General features: G+C 39.2%; 1 protein-coding gene across 1 annotated transcript in view; it reads right to left on the reverse strand.

Moving 5' to 3' along the window:
- Pacrg (parkin coregulated) overlaps positions 1 to 26,458 on the reverse strand; it is a 478,513-nt gene that overhangs the window by 401,889 nt on the left and 50,166 nt on the right. Inside the window, exon 2 of the mRNA XM_021186392.3 lies at positions 10,142 to 10,276. Within this exon, the coding sequence (XP_021042051.1) occupies positions 10,142 to 10,276 (135 nt within the window). The remainder of the gene's footprint in view (positions 1 to 10,141; positions 10,277 to 26,458) is intronic.

The raw sequence follows: 26,458 nt of genomic DNA on the forward strand, positions 1-26,458 counted from the left end.
ACATTCTCTTTAGCATCATGCCTTCATCACCAGGTTACAGGGCCCAGCACTCTGAAACCTCCATTGTGAAACTCAGTTCCTTTTAGACAGGTCACCATTGGCTAAGCATTGATGAGACTGCATAGCTTCTCTGTAATGGGATACATTCCAATAACGCACAAACTAAATTAGACTTGGTGGTTTTACTAAGTCCCCAGTGAGGGTCTCTGACATGGTGCCTCTCCATATTATGAAAAATGATCTATAAAAAGAATCCCACTCTTTTTCCACAGAAAAATCCAACATGCAATCGAAACAGAACACATAGTTGAGAGAAAAAGGTGCAAAGAACTGGTCCAAGACCACATGGTTTATGGTCAACTTGTGATTTTGAAATCTGAAGCAGTCATTCAGAAGCAGGTGGTGGATTCCTCACTGCTCTCTGATCTTCTGCTTCTATCTTTCTGTTAGAGGCATAAGACTGATGAGAACTGGAGGTGGGAGAGTAAGGAGTAGCTGTTGCCAACCTGTGACGGTGCACCAGTTGATCTTTAAGATGGAATCCTGCCTTGCTTCCAAAGCATTCCACCAGCATTACCATTGTCATGTCCACTCAGCCGATTCTTACCCAGACCACAGACAAACACTGACCAGGATGTAGGGAGAGAGAGTACTAGTAGCAGGTAGCATTTTTGTCCTATAAATAGTGTGTCTTGTGAGTAAAATGCCATGGGTCAGAAAAGAGAAGGCTGAGTGACTGCAGGAGACTGTGCGTTCCCTCTAGTGTAGTGTCTAGAGTTACAGAAGAGCCTGTCAAGCCAGCACAGCCGTCACACTAGACACTGAGGATGACAGGGTCACACTAGACACTGAGTAGTCTTAGTTAGCTGCTCTGCAGTTTTCCTGAGACTATTAAAACCTGGGGAAGTAATAGTAGATCAATATTAAGGAAAGTATGAAAGCTTAGGAAAATTCTTGCTGAAGTTTACAAAGTAAATGAAGAGAAGGCAGCAGTGGAGGGGCAGAACAGAACTACGGAGCCCACACAAACGTTGTTCTAAGAATGAACTGGAAAATGCCTGACCAAGATAACAATCCACAATCTCACAAGACAGAAGACGTATAATAAATAGCTAATAAATTTGCAATACTGATGCAGGAACAAAAGATATTAATGATCAAGTTTTAATGATCAAAAATAGTGTGGTGACTCATTGGGGTTTCCAAACAATACACACACAAAGCAAACGAGAGCAGGCTTTCAGGAGTGACCTGAGAACCAGACTGATTTCAGTCTCTAGCATTTATCTGTAAGGATACAGGGATGTTACCTTCTGTAGAGACGGGGAAGAATGACATTCTCGTTTAAGAAGGTGATTATGTTTTATACATGTGCGATGTGAAAAATTACACATTAAAAACATGAGAAGATTTAAATGTTAAATAAATAGCATTTGATTTTTATGAAGTTCCTTAAAGATAGACATGAGAGTTGTACATAAACAAGATCCTATGATTGGGAATGTATGGCTTAAAGCCAATTCTGGAAATTGTCTACGGTTATTTGCTGGAGAGGAGATAGCTTACATTAGGGGTTGAAGAGTAACTTTTAATGATTTTGTATAGTTGTACATTTTTTCTAATAGCGAAAATGTGCTTCATCCATATGAACTATGAAAGCATCCTACACACACACACACACACACACACACACACACACACAGAGAGAGAGAGAGAGAGAGAGAGAGAGAGAAAGAGAGAGAGAGACAAATACTCTCACAAGATTGGGCATCTCACCATGAGAATTATTATAGAAGAGCACATATGGTGCTAATATAGAGCAGACACCTATGGAAACATGTGTTTTCCAAGGGCAATAGTAATGAAGCTGCATATTAAATGACGGTTGTCACCCGAGCACATAGGCACAGCTCTGTTATTCTACTATGGGGGATAAGGAGGCAGAGGGGGACCCTAGATCCTAGGCCAGCCAGGTTTATATGACAAAACCTTGTCTCAAAATTAAAAAAAATTAAAAACTGAGCTTGAATACCATTAATTCAAATGATATCCTTGTAAACAAATTCACATCTAAATTAGTATAACAATTTCATATAGTACATATATAAATACTGTTATATTTAATTTATGACATATTTTAGAGAATATCACAGTTCTATTTTAAAAATTGTATGCATTTGCCTTTTATGTGTTAAATTGTTTAACACTGTTGAAATCCCTAAAATGGTGTGTCCCATCAGTGATGGTCTCTCAAAGCAGCCTTTCAGAACTCCGTGAAACTTCTCACATGACACTTTATCTCATGGAAGTAAAATGAAAACTATCTGAAGGAAAAAGACTAGCAGAATATGCTGAGATAAATGTTATTTTCTATCTACATCTTGTCAGTACAGTAATTTTTCTACTGTCCATTTGTAAATGTTACCTTTAGAGTAGCCAAATTAGAAGTCTGAAGAAAGAAGTGTAGACACACATTACATACCACAAAGCAGCGACAAACATGGCCTCTGCTGTGTCGTCAGTGACATAGGAGGTGAAGTGAGTTCAAAATACTTCCAGAAATGTTAGCAGCTACATTCAGTAAGGGCATGCGTTCTTCTCTTCTTCAGTGTTTTAATATGTCATAAGATAAACATATATACATTTCATATTAAGAACAAAAATTATAATTAGTAATAACACCTTCCTTCCCTGTGTATTTCAGATATATGAGTTCACCTGAGTAGTTTACCAAAACTGATACATTAAACTTACAAGGTCAGGACAGCCTTTTGGATAAAGGTAGAAATATTTTTCTCTAAAATTGTTGCTTCAGAAATGGATTTAAATTAGTGTAATAATTTGTTAATACTTGATTTAGATTTTGCCTGAAGGAAAAGCAGAAGCAACACAATGAAGACCTGAAGACCTGAAGACGCACTCCATCTCTGGAGTTACTGACTACTCTAAAGAAACAACAGGAAACAATAACATACGTTTTCATGGTCAACCAGATTCCCTTCGGAATCTGTAGAACAACCTGTGAGCTGCAGGGTGCTTTAGTAAAGGGCGAAGGTGAGGGATGAGCGGTAATACAGGCGGGAAGCTTGTTCCTGAAATCACAGATTGGCCTGGAACCAGAGATTTGCCTTCCAGGCAGATACTAAAAATGTTATCAAAGAGCTCTCTGTGTCTCCAGAAGGATGGGCGACAGCACACACTTTCAGCTGAAAGACTCAAGAGCCCCTACTCCTGAGTGGCAAGTGTCACTACTTGGAGGGTGGCAGAAATACTATTTCTTCCCGGGATATTAGACAGCAAGCTGTCATGGCTACCAGACCCTCCGAGTCATCAGACAAGGCCTCTCTTAGTTCCTCACAGTGGAGCCCAGCTGGAGAAGCAGGGATACTTTGCTTTTCTTCTGGCTGTCCATCTACAAAGATCTGCAACTCACAACACCACATGTTTCCCCCTGGGCCCCAGGTAACATGAACTGTCCTTAGCCAATGACCAACAAATCACTGTCAGCGAGAGGCGGTCTGCCTTTCCCTTCCATCTTCAGGCTTTCCAGGAGTTATAAATCAGTTGACTTTCTAGCTCGATGAGATGGCATATGCCCTAGTTTGAGGAACAGATGGAGGCTTGGGGGAAAATTGTTTCTGCAGGCTTGCTACAAGCAGCTCTCCTCCATAAAAGTGAGCCATTCACACTGATTTCTAACATAAATTATGCTGGCAGCAGGGAGCACTGACCCATTAGCAGAAAACCTTTCACCCACCTTCAGAGGTCACCCAGCCCATCCAAATTCAAGTGATTTCTCATACCAGGCTGCATTTCTAAGCTGTGCACATTGGAGGTGGAGCGATTTACATCAAATACAAGAATGGGTTTGTGCATGGAGAACAAAACAAAACAAAAACCCCAAACCCCTAAGCACAGCATTGCACAAACCCAGAATCCCCAAGCACAGTACTGCATAAGAACAAAGCCCCATGCACAGCACCGTACAATAATTGCCAAAGGTCTATTTTTCAGGAGTCCTGGAATGACTCTGGCTATTGATTAATCATAGGAATTAACAATGGAAACGTGGTATCTCATTCCTATAAAAATGAGGAGAGTTGTCACTTGTCTTATGAAATTTGCCTTATAAATTCTACTAAATCCTGCTATCTAATTTGAGCTTTTGCATTTCTCAAAAGCAACAGAAGCCTGGGACAATCCCATGAGAGCGTTCATCCTTCTTCATGTAAAGCCAAGTATTCAACTCAAATAAATTTGCCTTCATGATTTCAGAAATCAATATCAGCATTACCTTAAGGGCAACAAGCTGAGCGTTTTTTTGTTTTTTTTTTGAATCTGTTAAAAAAATGGAAACATTTAAGAAACTGAAGGCATTAAAGGACTAAATTATAAATCAAGATTGCAGAAATGAGTGACCACCCCAATGGCCAATAAATGGGGTGGCATCATGTTATAGTGTGACTTACTTTAAAATGCAATAATATTCTTGGATAAGGAACTATCATGGTTTGAAGTTGATTTTAATTGTAAGAAATCCAGCAAACATTTTAATAACTATATTAAGTAACTGTTTTTCCTGCTAGGAAATGATCAGTTATGCCAATGAAAATAGTCATACTGATAGGGTTTTTATGTTCCATGAAGACCGATGACGCTGAGGATGAGAACGGATTAGGAAAACGAGAGAAGCCCCAGAGGAGGACAGTGAATGGGCTGTCGCTCAGCACAGAATGAGGGCACGCAAGCCACATCACTCACTGGTCCCTTTAAAGACTAATTGAGATATCTTTACTTTTGTGCATATCTTTTCCCGACTTAGATATTCAAGTCAGACATTTGTTTTCAGCATTTAGAAAGAGAACTGAGCTTGTCTCTGTCATTTTGGAAGTGAGATAGAAAGAATAAAGAAGCATTGGGAAAGCATTGGTGAATAGCCTGAGGAGAGTCCTCGTGACCAATGTTCTCCATGCCTACAACTACGGCTATATTTCTAAACCACAGAATACAATGGACTCAAGTCAGACTTCCTGCTGCTACTCTTCCTGCTTCTTTTCTAGAAGTCTTGAACCCTGGAAAACTGCTATTTCAAATTTGCTGTGGAAAGTACTTCACAAAATATAATTACCTTAATAATTATAAAACAAACTTCTTGGATCTCCCATAATTAAAGAGAATGGCACTATTGTCTTTTAGACTAGGAAAATGAGTCCAAGAAATTTAAAGACAGAGGTTTGCATTAGTGACTCGAAAAGTAATGTGCTCTGGTGTGCTCAAGCTGCAGCCACAGAAGGCAGGCACCTGCACCGCACCATGCCAGAGCCTGTTCTGGTAGCAGGGGGGTGAGCGCAGCTGGAACCAGGAGCCAGACCTCACCTCAGGAGCCGAACCTCACCTCAGGAGGACTCAGCCCGTGCTTCCCTTGCTTCTTAACAAGTCTACCTCAGTCCCAATCCTAACCCCAGTTTTATCTTCTCATTTTTGCTAACTTCAGGTACTTTGGGTTTTTTTTTCCTTTTAATAAAATATCATAAAGCAAGTTTTAAAATAAAGTGGGGCATACATATACAATTGACTTATTTAGATAAACATTGATTAAAACTTGTTACAAGGGAATATTTATAGTTACTTCATTAATATTAAGATTTTTTTTTATAAAGAAACAGTCTTATGAGCTGAATTTTAATCAATAGGCAGCTGTATAATTAACACATTCACCTTGAAGAATGAATTCTTTCAAGGCGAACTTTTGATTTGCTGATGGGTCATTGAAGAGGCAAGTAGAGGCTATCAAGGCCCATTCTAACATTAACTTGCTTGTGTCTGCTCTACTGCATATAAGTGACTTCTGAAAACTATTTACATGTTAAATAACGTGGGGAGGAGCAGGAATGCAAACGCCATTGTTAGCTTGCTTCTCTGGACAAGGACTTCCTGAATGATGCAATGTGGGTGGCTTTGAGGTACTAAGAGTGGGAACTCAAGAGTCCGTGCTGGGGTCTCTCCTTTAGTGATAACTTGAGAGCTTTATGATTTAGGTGCAGTGCAAAATATTTTGCCCAGAAGGCTAAAGGTTGTCTATTACTTAGACAAATACATGTAATATATAGGCATCCTTAAGGTGATATTTTGGAACTTTAGTAGATAACAAAACTTCTTAGTATGTGTCACGTGTGCACTGTCATGTAGCAAAGTGTCATGGACTAATAGCTGTGAGCTAGATTCATATCTACTTTATCAAAATGATGATAAAATGGACGAATTTCAAGATACTTCAGAGTGTCTGCATCTCTTTTCATCTTTAAAATGTGTAATTTCTCTACAGCCCAAGCTCTAACATCTGGCCTAACCCCCTCTCCGGCCCAGGAGGCCTTCTTCAGGCTTACTAGTCTGCAATCCTTGCTGAAGCAGCACACAGGGAGGGGGCAGATAGTGTGTGCTTCTCTGTAACCATTCTGTCTCCAGAATGTCCACATGGGACCTTTAGGTAGAGCCCCACCTGTCCCACACCAGCCACTGTCCTTGTGATTCAACTTATATTAGAATGAGAAATGGAAGACTGGGAATTACCATAAGAAAACTCAAATACAGGTTTTAAACCTCTGTTGTCCATGCTGGTATCTGGATCATACCCTATCTAGACCACCTGTCTCTTTTCCATTTCTGTGCTTATAATATCTATAGTAAAGACATCAGCCACAAAATAAAATGCCCTATTTCCTAACTATTAGCAGCATCAAGAGAAATGTAGAAAATGTTAGCACCATGCTTCTTCATGGATGTATTAACTAGCAACAAGAGTTCCTAGATGTGTTTAAAAAGTTTACATTAACAAGTTTAAGGTGAATTCCAGGATTTGGCGTAAGCTTCATATTCTAGACTAGATCTAGTCATCCTTCAGAGATAATAAATGGGTAATGGGCAAGAATATAGAAACTTCTGCTATATACATATTTTCTATTCATGTTTATCAAGAAATTATTTTATGCAAAACTCACACAGATGTAACCTGCCTTCTCGTTTTCAATAATAATTTTATGTGGTCATCATTTTTCTGAGCAATAGACCCAGCCTTTATGTCTCATACCCATGATCTTAATCTAGCATTCTCCAGCTCAATGTGGTAACCGTGTGGTGACTTAAATCAAAATTAATTAAAATGAAATAAAATTAAAAATTCAGTTTCTCAGTCTCAGTAGGCACATTTCAGAAGCTTAATGGTCACATATGGCCAGTTGTGCTGCAGCAGAGTGTAACTGTGAAATGTTCCCACAATTACAGAAATTTGTGCTGGGCAACCTTCTGATCTTTAGAGATTCTGTAAGGAGGAGGGTCAAGTGGCTAGCCAAAGGTTTCAGCTCTCCATATTGTTTTGCATGTGGAACAAATGGGCATTTTCATGTACACAAAAGTATTTCATCAAGTCAAGATGAGGACCGGAAAGTGGGATTTTCCTAGCTCTGATTTCTAGCCTCTGACTGCATTAAGTAATTTATGGGGTAACAACTCCACAGCTGCCTTTGCTTCTTCTACAAGGCCAGTTCAGCTAATCTTGAACAAGGAGAAGGGGGTTTGATGACTTGGGCAGACATCCCTGTGCTTTAACAGAGTGGAACTGCCAGACTGAATGAGGAGACAGCCTTAAGCATGGCTTATGGCCAGAGAGCACTAGGTATTTCAAAGCTACAGGGCTTTTGGAATTTTTATTGCCTGATAGTACACATTCTCAGGGCATTTGGAAGTGCCCTTGAAGTACTCAACTATCTTGAGAAGTATTGAGAAAGGCCTATTACTTCCTAGGGGAATTTTGTCCTTAGACAGTTTGCACTGATAAAGGAGCTATGGTTTAAGAAAAGACATCTGCTTCATGGAGACCTGTTCTGTGTCCATACACAGATAAATACAGTGCAAGATCTGCTTTTCCCCCCTTTAATATCAAAGCCCCATCCTTAGGGATGATATACTAAGTAACTCCCATGCTCCAGATTATGCCACAGTAAATGCATCAGGGAATAAACACAGGCACACTGAGTGTCCACAAGCTTATGTCTCATAATACCAGGGTCTTATGTGCATGTTATAGTCATGCTGTAAAACACCAAAAAAGCCCTGAAAGACAGACACCCACAGGTTCTGGGATGAGACAACTCCCTAAATTCATGCGGTTATACAGCCAGTGCTGGTAAATAGTTTTTTCCTTTATCACTGCTTCTTAGCTTACTCATTCAGTCTTACACTCAATAGTAGTTCCAGTAAATTAATTCCCAGCAAAAGACAATTCTTACCCTTATTGAATGTTGGATTTGTAAATGTAAAGTAAAAAATTCACCTCCTTATTCTTTTATTTTTAAAGATTTATTTATTTTATGTATATGAGTATACTGTAGCTACACTGTCACTGTCTTCAGACACACCAGAAGAGGGCATCAACTGTCATTACAGATGGCTGTGAGCCACCATGTGATTGCTGGGAATTGACCTCAGGACCTCTGGAAGAGCAGTCAGTGCTCTTAACTGCTGAGACATCTCTCCAGCCCCTTATTATTTCTCAATAATTTACTTTCAAGGATTTTTTCTAGCTTCTTGATACCTCTCAAGTTACATTATTGGATGAGATCAAAATAAATCTATATTACAAATTTTTGTGAATGTAATTTATGTATCAACTGAAATTATTTAGACCATCCTAACCAACTTACCTGTAACCTATTAGAAAATCTGAATTCAGCATTAGTTAGGCTTTTCCTTCCATGGGCCAGATCAGAGTCAATCAAACACAAACCCATGTGCTGAATAATATATCAACAGTGCTAATGCTGACTTGTGTTAAGACTAGCATAGCCAGAATAAGTATACTTGCTAGATAGTTTTCTTCACAACCCATCCACTTCACAAAGCAAATCCCGCTTCTTCCTCCTCTCCTCACTTAAACATTTACAACAAACCTTAATATTGAAGACAGCACAGTAGTTTGTTGGTAATGCACCTAAGCTCAGATGACTGCTTTAAAGGCTAGAAATGTTTGCTGATGAGAGAAAAGATGATTTTAAAGACACATGAGATAAAATACAGTTCTCTCTGGCTTCCCGAGTAGGAGGGGAGGAAGGTAAGTTTAATGCACTTCCCGGAGCTATTTGGCATGATAGATTCTTAAATTCACCAGTTTCCGAATATTTTTACTGTTCCTAATTATGGAGAGTTCCCACCTCCAATCAAAGATACTAACTTCTTCAGCTCAAGTGTCAGCTGCTTCTCTTAATGGGTGGTGTTTGGCCTGAACCTTTTGTTTTCCTCAAGCTTATGTGATGGATACTCGGACTCCTGCACTGGCTTTGCTGTCTTTGGGCGGAGAGGCCCTTTCAGCTGATAAATAGTACCAAAAGTGAGTTGTTCATAACAAAAATAATTAAATCGCAGAAGCGGTTAGCGATAGCATCCATTCCTCAAATTAAATGTAAAAGCCTTCTCCCTCTAGAGACTGGCTTGTTTTCACAAGTCACGTCAGCAAGTCTTGGAAAAGAGGCACGGCCACATTAAGATGGAGTCATTAGGCAATACATTTATTTTGAAGCCAATTAACCTTTTGTCGTGAAAGTGTCCATGCCGTAATGGCTTCGCTGGCCGAGGGCAGCCTCTAACAGGCGAGGATGACAGCCCTGTTCTGGTGGATGCGGGGACAGAGGGGCCACCTTCTTGTGTATTCCACTCTGCATCCCAGGGAGGGTATAGCCCTGACCTATCCATTTAGGTAATTAAAGCTTCCATTTGGAAGTGTCCTGCAGGAAGGTGAAATCTGGGGGAGATAAATGGCTGTTGCTCCCTGCGTCCAGCCGCCAGGCCCATCATTTGATGGACTGCTGGAAACAGGCCGGGTTGCCAGGCTCTCATAAAAATAGAGATGAATTGGGCTGTGGACAATTCTCCAAGGCAAAGCAACGCTGTCATTTTCTTCTTTGAGGGCTATAATTTAATTGTTAGTCAAGGTGGACGGCTGACACAGGGGGCCCTAAGAGCTCTCCCACCACCATTTGTTTGCTGAGAAATTACTCTGGTTTATTTACTTAACAGCCAAGTTTGTTTGGCATTGGGGTGTCACTCCCACAAGCAGCAGCTGGCTGTCACAGCTGTGCCCGGGACTTACCTTCCAGGCAATTTTGTTTCCTTTCGAGTCATGCTCAAGGGCGATTGGAAAGTCTCCTCGCTCATAAAATTTTCGGAAAGCGGTGGGTTTGGTCGGCCTTTCTTTAAATGCCCCTGCAGCTGGAGGACCCCGCACCTTGAAGGGAAACAAAGATACTCTTTAGCTTTGAAAATAGGCTTAAAATAAAATAAAATAAAATAAAATAAAAGCTTTAAAAGAATGTCTAAACTGCTTACCCAGGGACAGAAGAAATCTCAGGTTACCATAAACATATTGGAGGCTATTTTGTCTTAAGCTACTTTAGCAAGCATGACTATACAGACCACTTTAATGTCTTTGTGTGAGGAAAAGAAACCAGATTTTAAGATACATTCAATAGAGGTCAGAGTGTTAAAATGGTTAATAATTTTATGTTATAATTTCTAATAACTATAAATTTAACACTCAAATCTGATATATGTTGTTGGGTGATGATGAAACAATTTAAAATATTTCCTTTAAATTCTCTCTGAATATCTATCTATCTATCTATCTATCTATCTATCTATCTATCTATTTATCTATCTGTGTGTGTGTATAAAATGATGGCCTATGTTATTATAAATACCAACAACAGAACTACAGCATAATGGGTCTTATATAAAACGAGTGGTAAATTAGCAAGGTTATCAAGAGGGAAAGTGACTATGGATGCATATAGGATGCATTTGCTAATCTCAGTTCACCAGGGAACATTATTAGAATAAATTATGTGAGAAACTCTCTCTCCCCAAACTGCATTCTTCATGATAAGAAATGCTTTCTGTAGAATTATTCAAGCTGAGTGCTATCTTTTAAATCTTCATTATCTACATCTCAACTAACCCACTATGTTATAAAATTGAATGTTAAATAACCTATTTATAAAACTGCAGTCTACTGAATTGTTACAGTACAGACAAGCAGGACATGTTCATCCTTCTTACTTATTATAAAAAGGTAACTACCAGCCATTTTATATACCATTTTATTAGGATCATAATTGCTTTTTAACAATATGAAATAATCGACAAATAATCTAGCTTAATTTGATTTGTTATATTAATTTACAATGTTTTTGTTAAAACTTCAATTTTAATGGATATATTAACATGCAGTAATGTCATAAAGTACATATAATAACTCAGATGAACCTCTTGTCTCTAGTCTATATATGAAAGTTAGAATTTGGAGCTGTGGGAGTTTAGGATGCAGGCTTGTGGAGCACTGACTCCTAGGAAGTATCTAACTGATGGGAAACCTCTGAGAGCATGAGCATTTCTTCCCCAAGATGTGAAATTCACTCTGAAAAACAGCCAGGCACATCCGGCAGCTCTGTCTGCACGGGCATCTGAGCCGTGAGCTGTACACGGACGAAGCTGCTTTCTGTCCCATTGTTGCCACTGGGCAGCGCAGCTGAGGTCCCTGAGCCACAATGCAGGACTTTACTACCTCATTGGGTACTAAATTTTGTGAACTGATGAAGGTCTAATTTTTTCTTTTTCTTTTAGCCAAAAAAATTACTTTTAAAAATTATTATGTACCTAGCACCATTTTTAACACCATCAGAAAAACAGATAAAATACAATCTAAGAAGGGAAAATTTGGCCAGAGTAAAGGTGTCATGAAAGCGCATGTATTTACTGAAAATGATAGTTCTGTGGCACACCTGAATTGTTAGTGTGAGGATGTGTGTGTTGTTATTTTAGAGTCTTTAGATGACTGGGCAGTGTAAGTCCTGTTTATTATTATTATTATTTCTCTTATTTGGCTTTTATTTGAGATAACTGTCGATCCCTATGAACTTGGAGCAAATATTACAGGAACCTTATTTATTTTTTATCCAGTTTCCCTTTAGTGATATGTTGAGAAGCCATAAGACTGGGTCACAATTAAGCTGCTGACACTGATATAGATGATCGTAGGATCCCCATTTCCCTTAGGTGGCCACACCCTTCTGCACCAGTCCCAGTCTGGATTCTCTCTTTTGACAGCAGGTGTCTCTTCCTCCTTTCTAGAATCTGGTTATTCTAAGAATCATACAGTAGTGAACCATCGGGATTGACTCCCCAGCCATACAATTTCTGAGATTCACATATATCATGTTTATCAAGATAGTTCAATACTTTGTAATCCTGGAGAGGATTCTATGCCATGGGTATACCACAGTATGTTAAACATTCACCATTAAATATATCTGGGTTAAATATATCCTCTTGGGGACAGCATGATTAAAACTGTACATTTTTTTGTAAGTGGTCAGTGTCAAGTAAGAAGAAGATTTTCCTACATTTTCCCCTTTTCTTTTTCCCAGGGTTTTAAACACTATTTTTACATTGGTTAATATGCTTGTGTGATTTTTCTTTTGCTACCTTTGATAACGAGGGTTTGAGACTTGGGAAATATAAATTCAATTTCCTGAATCATGTTTCTGAGGGATTTTCCCATTTCATCTAGACTATCAAAATGATTGGTCAGCATGTTTCTCATCTCTTCAGGCTATGTGATGGCATCATTATTCCTCTCTGAGACTTGGAGACCCATGTACCTCTATCAGTCTTGCTACATGTTTGCTGTGTCTCTATGGAGACCCATTCTTTGCCTCGATGTTGACTGTATAGTTTGTGGGGTTTTGTTTCTTTTTTTTATTAATTTGATTTGCATTTGTCTTTCTGTTTTTTAAATGGAAGTTTAAGTGACTGATTGGAGATTTCCCCTCTTTTTCAGTGTACGCATGCACTGCTGTAACTTTCTCTGTCAACACCCTTAGTGGTGGCCTACAAGTCTGTTAGGTACCACGTGGTTTTCACGTAGTCAAATGCTTTTCAAAAATTTCCTGTATTTCTGTGGATTACCTAGGTGTATTTGCATGATTTGAGTTTTTTAAAGTTTGCTGAGGTTTGCTTCATGATCCAGAATATGGATTAATTTGGTAAATATTCAGTAGACATTCATAATACATCTGTGTTCTGCTGTTACTGTTTAAGGTGCTCTGGATATTTTGATTAGACCTTGTTATAGTTTGACTTCTATTGCTGTGATAAGCACTATGACCAAAATCAAGTTGGGCACAAAAGGGTTCATTTCAGCCTACAGTTCTAGTACATCACCAAGGCAAGTCAGGGCAAGAACTCAAGGCAGGAACCTTGGAGGCAGGAACCAAAGCAGAAGGCCTACGGACCAATGGCCTATGGCTAACTGTGTCTATTTCCATGTCATGCTCAACCTGCTTTTTGACAAAACTTAGGACTAATTGCCCAGGGGAGTCACTGCTTACAGTGGGCTGAACCTTCCCACATCTACAGTTGTCAAAGAAAGGCCCTATAATTTTGCATACAGGTAAGCTGACAGAGGCAATCCCTCTACTGAGATTACCTCATCTCAGATATGTGTAGGTTCTCATCCAGCTTGGTCCTGTTTCCTAATAAAGTTGTTGAGAGTCTCTGTACTCTTGTGATTTTTCTCTGTACTCTTGTGATTTTCCAACTGTTATTTTTAAGTTTTGAGAGAGGAGTACCTCCAACTAAAATTGTGGATTTGCCCAATATTCTGATACGTATATAGACATTTTGGACTTTTATGACTTCTTGGTAGAATGACAACTTTTACTATGTATTGTTTCTAGACAGACTTATGTTTCATTATGTCCTATTTGTTTCTAGAAATTTTTCTTTGAAGTTTACCTTACTTAAAATTATTATAACCATACCATTTTTTCTGTTTATATTATGCAGATTGAGACACCAAAGGTATTTTAAAACAGAATTTTCAGTGCAGGAATTAGGAGAAATTAAGATATATAATTAGCACACAGAGGAGAGGCATACCTCTCTTCTTGTGATTTGCTTAGATACATTTAGAGTTACATTTTGATGTATCAGTTTTTGAGTATGTATCACTATAAAGCTTTTTGTAGTGACTAGTCTGAGGATTATATTATATGTGAATAACATTTCAATTCTTAGCAATGTTAACTGTTCTTACAAAATGTAGAAATCTTACATCTCTACATGTTCCATTATTAGCTATTCATATTATAATCACCTAGAATTTTTCTCTACATGATTAAGAGTCACATCAGAGACTTTTACAACTCCTTCTTCAATTGCCAAACATAATTCTCAGATCTTAGAATTAAAGCCCAGGCTCTCTGGTATGGCTTACTCCTCCAGACAGCCTCACTTTTTCCCAACCTCAGTATTTAGGATTTCGTTTGCACTTACTAGGTTCTCATCAGCCCTCCCCCCAAGACGTCTCTAAATTCTTTCTTTAATGCTTCCTTTCTGATGTGAGAGCTCTCCTAGACTTTGTCTCAGGGAAGAAATGCTGAGAACACATTCTCGTACTTCGCAGTCATCTGAGAGTGACCTAGTTTCTCCATTCAGAAACAATATTTCAGCTGGTTACAGGGTTTGCAGCTCACAGCTCTTTCTTTCAGACCTCAAAAGACATAACAGTGCTTCCACGTCACCTCCATGGCTGCTGGGGAGAAGTCATCCTTCAAAATGTTCAACTATTCTCTAAGTCTCCCACTGTTCTTTCTTTGTCTTAGTGTTCAGAGCTTTCTGATATACCTTGGTATGCATTTTCTGTTAAAAAGTTTTCAGCTCAGTGAACCCTAAGATTATTGCTCTCTTACTAAAGTTGGAAGGTTTGGATGCCTTTCAGATCTGACCTCTTTTCTTCCTCCCTTTAGATCTTGAAGATGTCGGACTCAACATTCCTATTATCTTTCAAGACTTCTCTGTTGCTTAGGTTGGATGATTTCTGCAGCTTGATCTTCATGTCTGTAGATTTTTCCCTTCTGCCCTTTCTACCCTGCTACAGATCCAAGATAGTCTCTCGATGACATAGAAAAACTTTTTCATGTTTCTTTTCATTCTAAAACATCCACTTGATTCTTCTTTACTTGATGAGACTTTCTATTAGCAATGGACAGGTCACTTAAGTTTCTTACTTAATGTATACATAACATTTCCGCTGTTCTAGTGCTGATATTTATGGACTGGATTTTTTCATTCTCCCTGCAGTGTTGCTGAGTTTCGGTGTGATATGGACTTCTAGCCATTTTATATTATGAAACGCTAAGTTTCCTTTCTTCCCTTGTTTAACACCCCTAGCTCCATCCCGTGGATGCTAGTGTGGCTGCTTTCATCCTGGAGAGGAGAGAGGCTCAAGAAACCCATAAGAAATTTATAAGAAGTCAATGTTACAGGACTGAGGAGATCCCCCCCCCAAGGTTCTACAAGGTTTTACAAGCTGTAAACAGTGGCCAGGAAGGCAGCTTTTGTGAGCTGTCATCCATGTGGGGGTGGACTTGTCTTTGAGTCCCCTATATTCCTACATGTAACTCCAATGAGCTCATTGATTCACTAAGCTAGACATAGGTAGAACTGCTTGTTTCTTCAGTTGTCAGTGCCTTAGGTGCAGTAACATTTGTCTGCATACATGTCTCCAAGAGAAGTCACATTACAGCTAGGCAAGCACTCTATTACTGAGTTGTAGCCCCAACCTAAAAAGGGCACATTTTTTTTTTTTGAAGAACTGAACTTTTTTTTTTAATTAGGTATTTTCCTCAATTACATTTCCAATGCTATCCAAAAAGTCCCCAATACACTCCCCTCCCCCAGTCCCCCACCCACCCACCCTCACCCCTTGGCCCTGGCATTCCCCTGTACTGGGGCATATAAAGTTGGCAAGTCCAATGGGCCTCTCTTTCCAGTGATGGCCGACTAGGCCATCTTTTGATACAAATGCAGCTAGAGTCAAGAGCTCTGGCCTACTGGTTAGTTCATAATAATGTTCCAGGGGTTGCAGTTCCCTTTAGCTCCTTGGGTACTTTCTCTAACTCCTCCATTGGGGGCCCTGTGATCCATCCAATAGCTGACTGTGAGCATCCACTTCTGTGTTTGCTAGGCCCCGGCATTGTCTCACAAGAGACAGCTATATCTGGGTCCTTTCAGCAAAATCTTGCTAGTGTATGCAATGGTGTCAGCGTTTGGAAGCTGATTATGGGATGGATCCCTGGATATGGCAGTCTTTAGATGGTCCATCCTTTCTTCACAGCTCCAAACTTTATCTCTGTAACTCTTTCCATGGGTGTTTTGTTCCCAATTCCAAGAAGGGGCATAGTGTCCACACTTTGGTCTTTGTTCTTCTTGAGTTTCATGCGTTTAGCAAATTGTATCTTATCTCTTGGGTATCCTAAGTTTTTGGGCTAATATCCACTTATCAGTGAGTACATATTGTGTGAGTTCCTTTGTGAATATGTTACCTCACTCAGGATGATGCCCTCCAGATCCATCCATTTGCCTAGGAATTTCATAAATTCATTCCTTTTAATAGCTGAGTAGTACTCCATTGTGTAAATGTACCACATTTTCTGTATCCATTCCTCTGTTGAGGGGCATCTGGGTTCTTTCCAGCTTCTGGCTATTATAAATAAGGCTGCTATGAACATAGTGGAGCATGTGTCCTTCTTACCGGTTGGAACATCTTCTGGATATATGCCCAGGAGAGGTATTGCTGGATCCTCTGGTAATATTATGTCCAATTTTCTGAGGAACCGCCAAACTGATTTCCAGAGTGGTTGTACCAGCTTGCAATCCCACCAACAGTGAAGGAGTGTTCCTCTTTCTCCACATCCTCGCCAGCATCTGCTGTCACCTGAATTTTTGATCTTAGCCATTCTGACTGGTGTGAGGTGGAATCTCAGGGTTGTTTTGAGTTGCATTTCAAAAGGGCACATTTTAAACATTCTATTTACACATCTCCACAGGGATGTGGGCTAAAGTTCAATATTAACAAACTGGGATTAGAAGTATCCAGCCCTACTTGGTTCAGAGCAAAGGATTTACTATTCATACTGAGGAAGGGGTACCTCATACGGGGTAGCCATATGAGCTCCCTGATTTGGGAGTAAAAGTCTTGCTCCATTCCTAGTACTATATACATGGTGAGCTGGCCTTACTCCCGCTGGGCAAGAGTGCAATGTCTTCCTCTCTGCTGGCTGTCCTCTTATGGTCCCCTAGTAGAAAAAGAGGGCAAGTCTCTTATTCCTAATAAGTGGGATCCAAGTGCATGTAAGCTCAGCTCAGTGTCTCTGCTGACATCACAGGTCTGGGATCGTCACTGACTCAGTGGACCTGAATGCACAGCATCTCCTTTTGAAACCTATAACCATCAGGTAGGTATTTTCTATGGGCTTTCAGTTTGTCAGTTTCTGAAGTCAACTGTTTCTGCGGTGAGCCCATCTTCATTGATTTGGCCTAAAGTTTGATTGCAGTCATCCTTCCCTCTCTGCCTTGTATTTCCTTTAACAATAGTTTCCCTTTTGTCTCTGCAATAATTTTGATTCTGAAGTCAAACACTAACTGCTCAAGTATTTGAAGGAATGAGCACGTTTCTCTCTCAGGAAGCCTAGAAGGCTTTTTATAAATTGATATAGACAACGCAGAGTTATTTCTTCCCACACATTTCCATGTACTCCCTACAGGATGACTCCATGCCTGAAGGCTCAGGGAAAGTCTATGCTTGAAGAGGATTTTATCAAGTAACCCGAGTTACTATGCAATCACTCAGCAATAGGGGATTGCTTTCCCTTCAGTGTCTCTATCTTTATTTTAACTGCTGTTCATTTTAGTTTTTAAAAACATTTTTATCTTTTTATTTCAGTTATGAATCTACTTCAAGTTAACTCCTGTTATCTCAAAATTGCAGTGTGCAAACACAAAGAGAGCATTAGTAATGAGATCTGCTAGTGTCATAGTTAGGTCCTCTCACTATGTCCTTCGATAATATTTTCTTTGTTTCAAACAGATTATCTGTGTGAGTATGTGCTTTACATGGGAATGGAGTATCTTTTAAAACTTACATGCATTACATCCCAAATAACTCTCTAAGCCTATGCATGCTAAGTGAAATATAGAATAACTCTAGAAAGAGAATATAGGTATCATGATCAAAGACCACACAGAAGATGAACGCTTGACTAAGCAACTTTCAAAACACATCAAAATACTGCTAAGGATTCTTAGGTAAGTTTATATTTGTGGAAAAGGAGCTACTGTAAGTTTTATTTCATGTCTTAAGATTTCTTCTCTGATTTATTATAAATAATATAAGGCAAACAAGGAACCATAAATCAAACTAGCTTTGTGGGGAAATGCAATTAAGATTGCCCGAATGGTGGGGACAATCCGTAAACCAATTAGGAAGAGTGGATGTCACAGCAGAATGCTTTTAATAAAAGCTAATGCACTTGGGAAGCAAGATATTGAATGCAGTTTGAAATGACTTCAGATGACAGAGTACTTTATATTCCTGCATTTATTGAATGCCTCGTAATGGATTTAGGACTTAGATCACTGTGTCTGTCACAGGGCCACAAAAGTAATAATAATAAGTAGGAAGGAATTTAAGGCTCTCTCAAACTCTCCATCATAAAATTTAAAATTTTTCCTTTTCATTATTTTTATTCTTAAGCATAAACCAGAGCTATAAAAAAAGGACCTTTTATTCCAAATGGAAAGTTGACAGTGGGTAATTCAAATTAGTCCATTTAGCTAACTCACTAAAGCACTGGGATCAGGAGATGACGGAGATCGTAATTCCCAGTTGCACAAGCTGCAACCCGGAGTTTGTGATACATTACAGCACAGCTGTTGTTCAGCAGGGAGACATCTTGGCAGTGCCCCTGAGTTCCTGCTGGACTGTGAGCCTGGTCTGCAGCATATGCAGCAGCATCCTGGGTTCTCATTCAGAACTGCGGTGATTCAGCGTCTGGCCAGTTCACTCATTGTAATTGATTTTGCTACCAAAAGTTCTGCAATGTCTAAGGTCACCAGATGAACAAATGAAGAAAATGCCAACAGAATTAAGATGATAAGCAAACTGAATCACAGGAGAACATGGAGAAAGCAAGTAGCTTTCAACAGGGCCAAAGTGAGCTCTGGTAGCTGAGCAGTGGTGAGGGGACATCAATGAGACCTTTCTCACAGTATAAGGTGGTGTGTGTGTGTGTGTGTGTGTGTTTCTAGAGGTTTAGAGGTAGATACTCCATAGATTCCTTAAAAGTCAGATGTTAAAAGCAACAGTCAGTGACAGAGAAACCAGCTATTTTAGGAAGATTATTCTGTCAAGGCTTAAAACCAGAAATATAAAAACAAGACATTACTATCTATACATCATATTGTTTTCAAGAACTGATAAGATGCCCTGTAGTCAGGAGAAGGTAGAATCAAGAAGTGTAGCCTGGGGCATGGTATAAGAGAAGGCTTCAGTGAGGGTGGCATTATAGCATAGCATAGCATAGCATAGCATAGCATAGCATAGCATAATATAGCTTTGCATAGCATAGCATAGCATAGCATAGCTTTGCATAGCATAGCATAGCTTTGCATAGCATAGCATAGCATAGCATAGCATAACACAACCCAACATAACATAACATATATGCATTGCTTTAATAATACTATTAATACTATTGACACATATTGTCAACAAAACCCTATGAAACTTTTTTCATGTACAAAGAACTCAAAGAAGCTAGACTCATAAGTCACACCGTTCAGTAGCCAGCTGAATCAGGCAGCACGCCCTTCTTGTCTAAAGAACATGCTCTCAGTCACTGTGCTAGATGTGATTTAGGCAAAAATACAAAGAATCACCTGACAAGTGTGTCGTTTGTGGGATTATGTGGGATTTGAGGATTACGGCTGACTGGGAACTAGAGGCAGACCTAAGACTTAGGCTTCAGTACTAAAAGGCTGCAAATAATCCATTTGTGTAAATCATAGACATAAGAAAAGATCACAGAACATTTGGAGAAAATGTTGCTAATCAGTTACAATTCTACTATCAATTAGTAACTTGACACTTTCCCTTCGAAAGTTTTTAGAAACGTATATGCTGTGGACTCTACCCTAGATCATCGCTCTTGAGAGAGTGGCCGTCCTACTTAGTGTAACATGCTATCGTTTTGCTACTGATGTTAAAATTTCAGTTTCCATGGATAAGCATATTTCCACCAACTATTAGCAATCATATTTGACTACCCATCCACTTTCCCATTGTAATTATACGGTTAAGTACTTCTGGCATATGTTTTCTGTATCCTGTATTATTCTCTTAGGCTAAGTTCCTCTATTTGAAATATAAGGTGGACTATATATAGGATATATACTTTATAATCCTTAATACAATTATTTACTAACTAAGCCGAAGACTCACAAACGAGGAGGTGCAGGTTCTCATTTTGGTGTAAGTTCGATTACACACATCTGCACATACATACTTCATTCTTTTCAGCACTACTACCAATTGCACAAGACCTTCACTTTAAATGGTATTAAACACTGGACTGTTGATCAAACTTGTTTTCTTACCATCTTTGCTTCTCATTTCATTTATTCAGCATCTAAAGGTTTTGAGAGTTTACAGGTTTGAGAGTTTATTTGATCTCACTGCCTCCAGCTTTGCCTGTCTAGGTCATTCCTTTGTGTACTACACAATGAATATTCAAATAGACTAATTAAATTATATCTCTCATCTGCTTATAGTCCATAAGTGATTTCTTATTGACATGTTGCACAGACTTTTGGGAGCAGACTGTGATCTCTGCTGTCAGTACTGCAGCATGAGTCACAGCCAGATAGAGCCAGCCATAGAGCATTGCTTCTTGCTTCCAGGAGCTCATGGTTCCATCACCCTACAGTTAAATTCTCTCTTTTCTCCACCCTGTTCCCTTCTCTTCCCTCTCTCCTGAATAAACAAGTAATCACTATTATCCTAAGAACTACAAACCCCACCCTTTCTAGTAACAATCTAAGTGAGACCAGACAGACACTTCTTCACCTGGAGGGTAGGAGAGAAACAGCTGGAGCTGCCTATCACCCCTGTGACCAGATGATGGGTTCAACCTCTGGAAATCAAAGGCAAGAATCTCAGACGGTTCCTGAATTCTGGACAGTAAGGTGTTTTTATAGGAGAATAGACAATCCTCATATGGTAGCAAGAGAAGTGGGAAGGAATATCATTGTAAGAATTAGGGAATGAGCGCTTGCTTAGGGTTCAAGAACGCAGAGAGGAAGCTCAAGGAGGACTGAGACATCCACCTGTCATGGTTACTCTAGATGGTCAGCTTGACAAGACTGAGAGCAGTCAGTGAGACTGGTGAAGCAAACCACCTGGCGCGTCCAGAAGTGATCATATCATGAAGACTGACAATCAATGCTTTATTATCTGAGGCTAACTTATACTATGACTCGATTGCTGGGAGGTGGTGAAAGTGGGGAGGAAAAAAAAGTGGAGGAAGTGGACAACTGGGGTGCACCTTGGAAGGCACACAGTCGCCCTGGCCTATCTCTAGTCATCTGCTTCCTGCTCACTGTGAGGTGAGCAGCTCTCACACTGCCCTGACACCCTCATGTGCCAGCCTCAGCTCTGTCCCAGAGCCAAGGAGACTTCTGACACAGCCAACTGAAACAGATCGCGTGTTTCAAACCGTTTCTCTTAGGTATTTTCCAAAGAGACAGGAAAGTCAGATGCATTAATAGACAGTGGTGCTGTTGTAGAGTGGAAGCCAGACTGCAGCCCACACAGGAATAAAGGGGTATGCGAGACTAAACCAGATGAATTTTATAGGAACCAACCCACTCTTTGGCAGGTCAAAATATGACTTCTTAGCCATATTTTGTGACTGTCGAAGTAGAGAAGAATTAATAGCAATTAGAAATTGGTCAGGAGGTGGAGTAAAATCGGTGAACAACACTGGAATTAATAAATTACTGAATCCACTTAGAAGCTAGGTGCATGTCAGAATCCAAGGTGCATATGTAACTAATAAATTCATCTACAATGGCCAAAGCATTTGTGCAGCATTGATTTTTCAGTGTTTAAGAATTCACAAAGTCAGGGCTGGAAAGATGGCTCAGAGGTTAAGAGCACAGATTGCTCTTCCAAGAGGTCCTGAGTTCAATTCCCAGCAACCACATGGTGGCTCACAATCATCTGTAATGGGATCAGATGTCCTCTTGTAGTGTGTCTGAAAACAGCTACGGTGTACTCACATAAACTAACTAAATAAATCTTTTTAAAAAATTTCACAAAGTCTCCATACTCAGGAGGCTGGACCATGAGTAGCACTACCACAGATTGAAAACAGCCTAGGTTATATAGCAAAATGTTATCTTAAAAAATCCATGACTCAAATCTGAACTTCCAGGCTCTTGGTGACACAAATGTAAACAATCTCTGAAATAGAGGTCTCAGGAAGATGGCTCAGTTGGTAAAGTCCCTGCAGAGAGGAGCTTGAGGACCTTGTCCACAGCCACAGGGAGAATGGAGTCATATGGATAATCCGGTCAGACCACTCTGCTTAGTTCAATAAGAGAGCTTGTGTCAGTAGATACAGTAGAGAGAAAATGAACACATACACACAGGCACATGCATGCACATACACTCACACTCACACACATGCACACACACACACACACACACACACACACAGAGAGAGAGAGAGAGAGAGAGAGAGAGAGAGAGAGAGAGAGAGAGAGATTATTCCTAAAATAGAATTTGCAAGCCTCATAAGGCTTGATAGTATTGGAAACAAAAAAGATGAGCCAAACATACTATTCCCACTATAGATAGGACTTTCGATAATAAATAGGATATATCCAGAACATGTAACAGAAATAAGAATGAGGCAAGTAACAAAGTGTCACCAGGTCACACTCCACTTACTAAGGAAGCAACCCCTTAGAGTAAGAGACACTGTCCTCTCAACAAGAACTATTTGTTCATCTTTACTGAAATTTGCATGTGAGTCTAGTTTTATATAACATCAATTAGAAAAAATATCAAAGAAATTGTACCCTAGATTAGTCTGTTCATTTACTTTATAGCTAGTAATGATTAGCTCACAAGTGAGTCATCTGAAACTTCTATACATTTATTACATTTAAGTAATTATTTATTGTCCACACAACTTTATAACCAAGATTTTGATACTGAGAAATCAATATATTTTCTCTCTGTGTAAAATATCCATTACAAAATACACATTTATGCCTTGGAAATTCATTTGTAGAAATGAAAAAGTTTCACTAAAAAAATTCTAAGGCTTCTGTGATGTTTAATAATATAATTTCATGGGCTGGTGAGATGGCTCAGTGGGTAAGAGCACCCGACTGCTCTTCCGAAGGTCCAGAGTTCAAATCCCAGCAACCACATGGTGGCTCACAACCATCCCTAACGAGATCTGGCGCCTTCTCTTCTGGAGTGTCTGAAGACAGCTACAGTGTACTTACATATAATAAATAAATAAATCTTAAAAAAAATAATAAAATTTCATTTTGCTAAAAGCACTTACACAGGCTCTTTGATATAGCAGGTATGAATAAAAGCCAGGGCAAGTTGTGTGTATATGTAATGAAAAACACTGAAGTTGGCACTGTTTGTGGTAAAACAAATTTTATGATACAGTTTTTCTGATGGGTAAGTTGAGAAACATATAATGTTCCAAGTCTGACAGGGTCGGGACTGAAACTTCTTCCCTCACTGCCTAGAAGTCACTTTGCTTTCAGAAGGAAGAAGATGTCTAAGCATGCATGCATGCAGTCTTCTGTTTTACCTCTGATAAACTGAGATCCAAAGGGCCCTGCAAATACATCCCAGCTGATGTTCCAAGGCTAATTTTTCTCAGCTGGGTCAGATAAGAACTATTATCCTACCTGATGCTGACTTCATTGGGTCCACTTGACTGACAAATGCTTTTGCAATATAGCCTCCTTCCATGTGACGTAACAAAGATTCAAAGGTTGGGAGTCAGTTACAGTCCCAGCATTTAAACTTTGTCAATAAGCTAAGACACTTGGAGCTGAGATTTTGTTCAGCATGCTGCCTCTTTATTGCCTAAAATTGTCCTGATATCAATGACTAGACCAGGCATCTATCTCAGTTACAGCATTTCTTGGTGCTTCTTTAAATTCTCCATTGTGGGAACAAAAGCAAAGATTGACAGCCATTCCTAACAGAATGAGATGCTGTGATCAAATGACAAGAAAAAACTCTCGGCAGTTCAAGGCTCACAAACTTTACTTAAAAGCTGCCCCTTCTTGTCGTTAAATATAGAAAAGGCCACATATTTAAGGCCCCAAGTGTGGTTCTTGCTATCAACTTGTCTCTATACAGTCATCAGAGACTCAATTTAGACTGCGTACTTAGCTTCTGTCTTGTAGAACTGATAAAATGCCTGAGTGCCTGAGACAGCTTGGCTAATGCGCAGTCATACCTAACGCCGAGGCCAGAGAAATGCCTGAGCTAAACGTGATCAGAGGATACAAGTGGGTAGGAGTTTAGAGTATATTTTAAATATATTCTTTTCTCATAGAGCCTTTAATGGGAAACATTTTCCTAAGCAAACTCGAGTCCGCTGTGTCTTGAAGCAGTTACTTCTTACTGAATAATTAGAGTAAAACATGGGATTTGTATATATCTCAGTTTGTCAGAGGTAAAACCGAAGACTGCATGCATGCATGCTTAGACATCTTTTTTTTTTTTTTTCTGAAAGTATGTGACTTCAAACCAGCAAGGAAGAAGTTTCAGCTCAGACTCTGTCAGACTGAGAATATTATATGTTTCTCAACTTACCAATCAGAAAAAACTGCATCATTTGCAATGTATGCATACTGAGTATTCCAATAGAAAAGTTGAGAATTCTGTGTCTAATGATGCAAGCCAGTATTCTCCAGAAAGAGCCAGCTGACTGACAAAAGCTGATTTTTAGAACTCTCTGCAATGAAACATTTATACTGACAAAAGTATTCTTTCTAATCACTGTAAAGTACTTTCAAGTTTCACATAATTTGCAGAGATATTAAATACCTTAATTATGAGTTAGAAAAAAATTTCAAAAATCTGATAAAAAATATCTTTACCCACACAAAGCACAGCCACAAAATTTAGATGGAAGATGCCATAATAAACAGTAAGTTTACACACTATTGGTTTTGTGCTTCCCACTATGGTCCATTCAACAGTCAGAGATATATTAAAAAGTAAAAAAAGAAATGGATATGTACCTGAAAAAGCATGTTACATTCTTGACAAAATACATTGTTACTATTCACATGTTAAGTGTATTTTTCTGTAAAAAAAAATACTTCTTAGAAAACACACATTTTCTTTTTCATTTGTAAACAAAGATGGCTTGTGGCAAAATAAAGCCAAGTATTCGCTTGGAGATTAAACTCCTGCTCATTCTGCTGAGGGGAACCTCACCTAGCATCCTCTACCTCATCTCAACAGTCAAGGCATCAGTCTTTATCAGTGGCCTCCAGTGCAGTCAAAGATGCTCCTCTTTGCCATAATTTACATTAAGCACATGCATATGGTTGTATGATTTGAACTTTGTACAAGCATTGCATACATTTGTAATATGACTGCACACACACACACAACCACTGACATTGCCTGATTTAGGGAAGAGTTCCCACACACATCTTTCCTTTTAGATATTTTGCTGTATGTTCTTTTTACATATTCAGTAATATATGCATGATCATAGACAATGCATCTTGACATTAGAAGTACAGAGGTAATGAAAAGATGCCCTTGTGATATTAGTAACAGGCACTAAATATCAAGTGAGTATGATTTCTAGTATAAACATTTCCTCTTTTATTTCTTTTATCCTGGAACTCATGCAATTACAGTAAGTTAAAGAGAAACAAAAATGAGTTATAAACTTCACTTATTGCTAAAAGGAGCTTTAAGCAGAAACAGTGAATGTAAGGCAGGCCTTGTGCCTCACAAGAGATGCAGGGAAAAAATAGGCGAAGAAAACAGATCACGTGTGGAGTCAAACAAAACAGCTAAAACCATTTCTAGTGAGGAGGAGGTGAAGAACATATTTTTCTCTCTTTTGCAAACATGGATGTAAGCAGGTCCCGCAGAGAGGTTTTTTCATATCTAGTGAGGGGTGAGAGACGTAAGAGGGAGGTCCCCAAGATAAGCATGTAAATCAGTACTGCTTTCAATCACGACTCTAAGAGCAGAGCAGGAAGAAGACTTGGAGCTTGAAGCCTGGAGGGATGCTTTTTCTGCAACAAGATCCAGTAAGCTACTTAAAATAAGGGTCTAGGAGAAGCCAATTGTCTAATATGAGCGTTAAAACAGGACCTGGCACAGCATCAACCTGAAGATACTAAAAAAAAAAAAAAAAAGAAAGAAAAAAGAAAGGAAAACAGCAGAGAATTGCAGCAAAGCCCATCTTCTGCTGAAAACTAAGGTGGAGGGCTA

The sequence above is a fragment of the Mus caroli genome, unplaced genomic scaffold (genome assembly GCF_978045245.1).
Source record: "Mus caroli unplaced genomic scaffold, Mus_caroli_1 scaffold_18, whole genome shotgun sequence".
Lineage (NCBI taxonomy): Eukaryota > Metazoa > Chordata > Mammalia > Rodentia > Muridae > Mus > Mus caroli.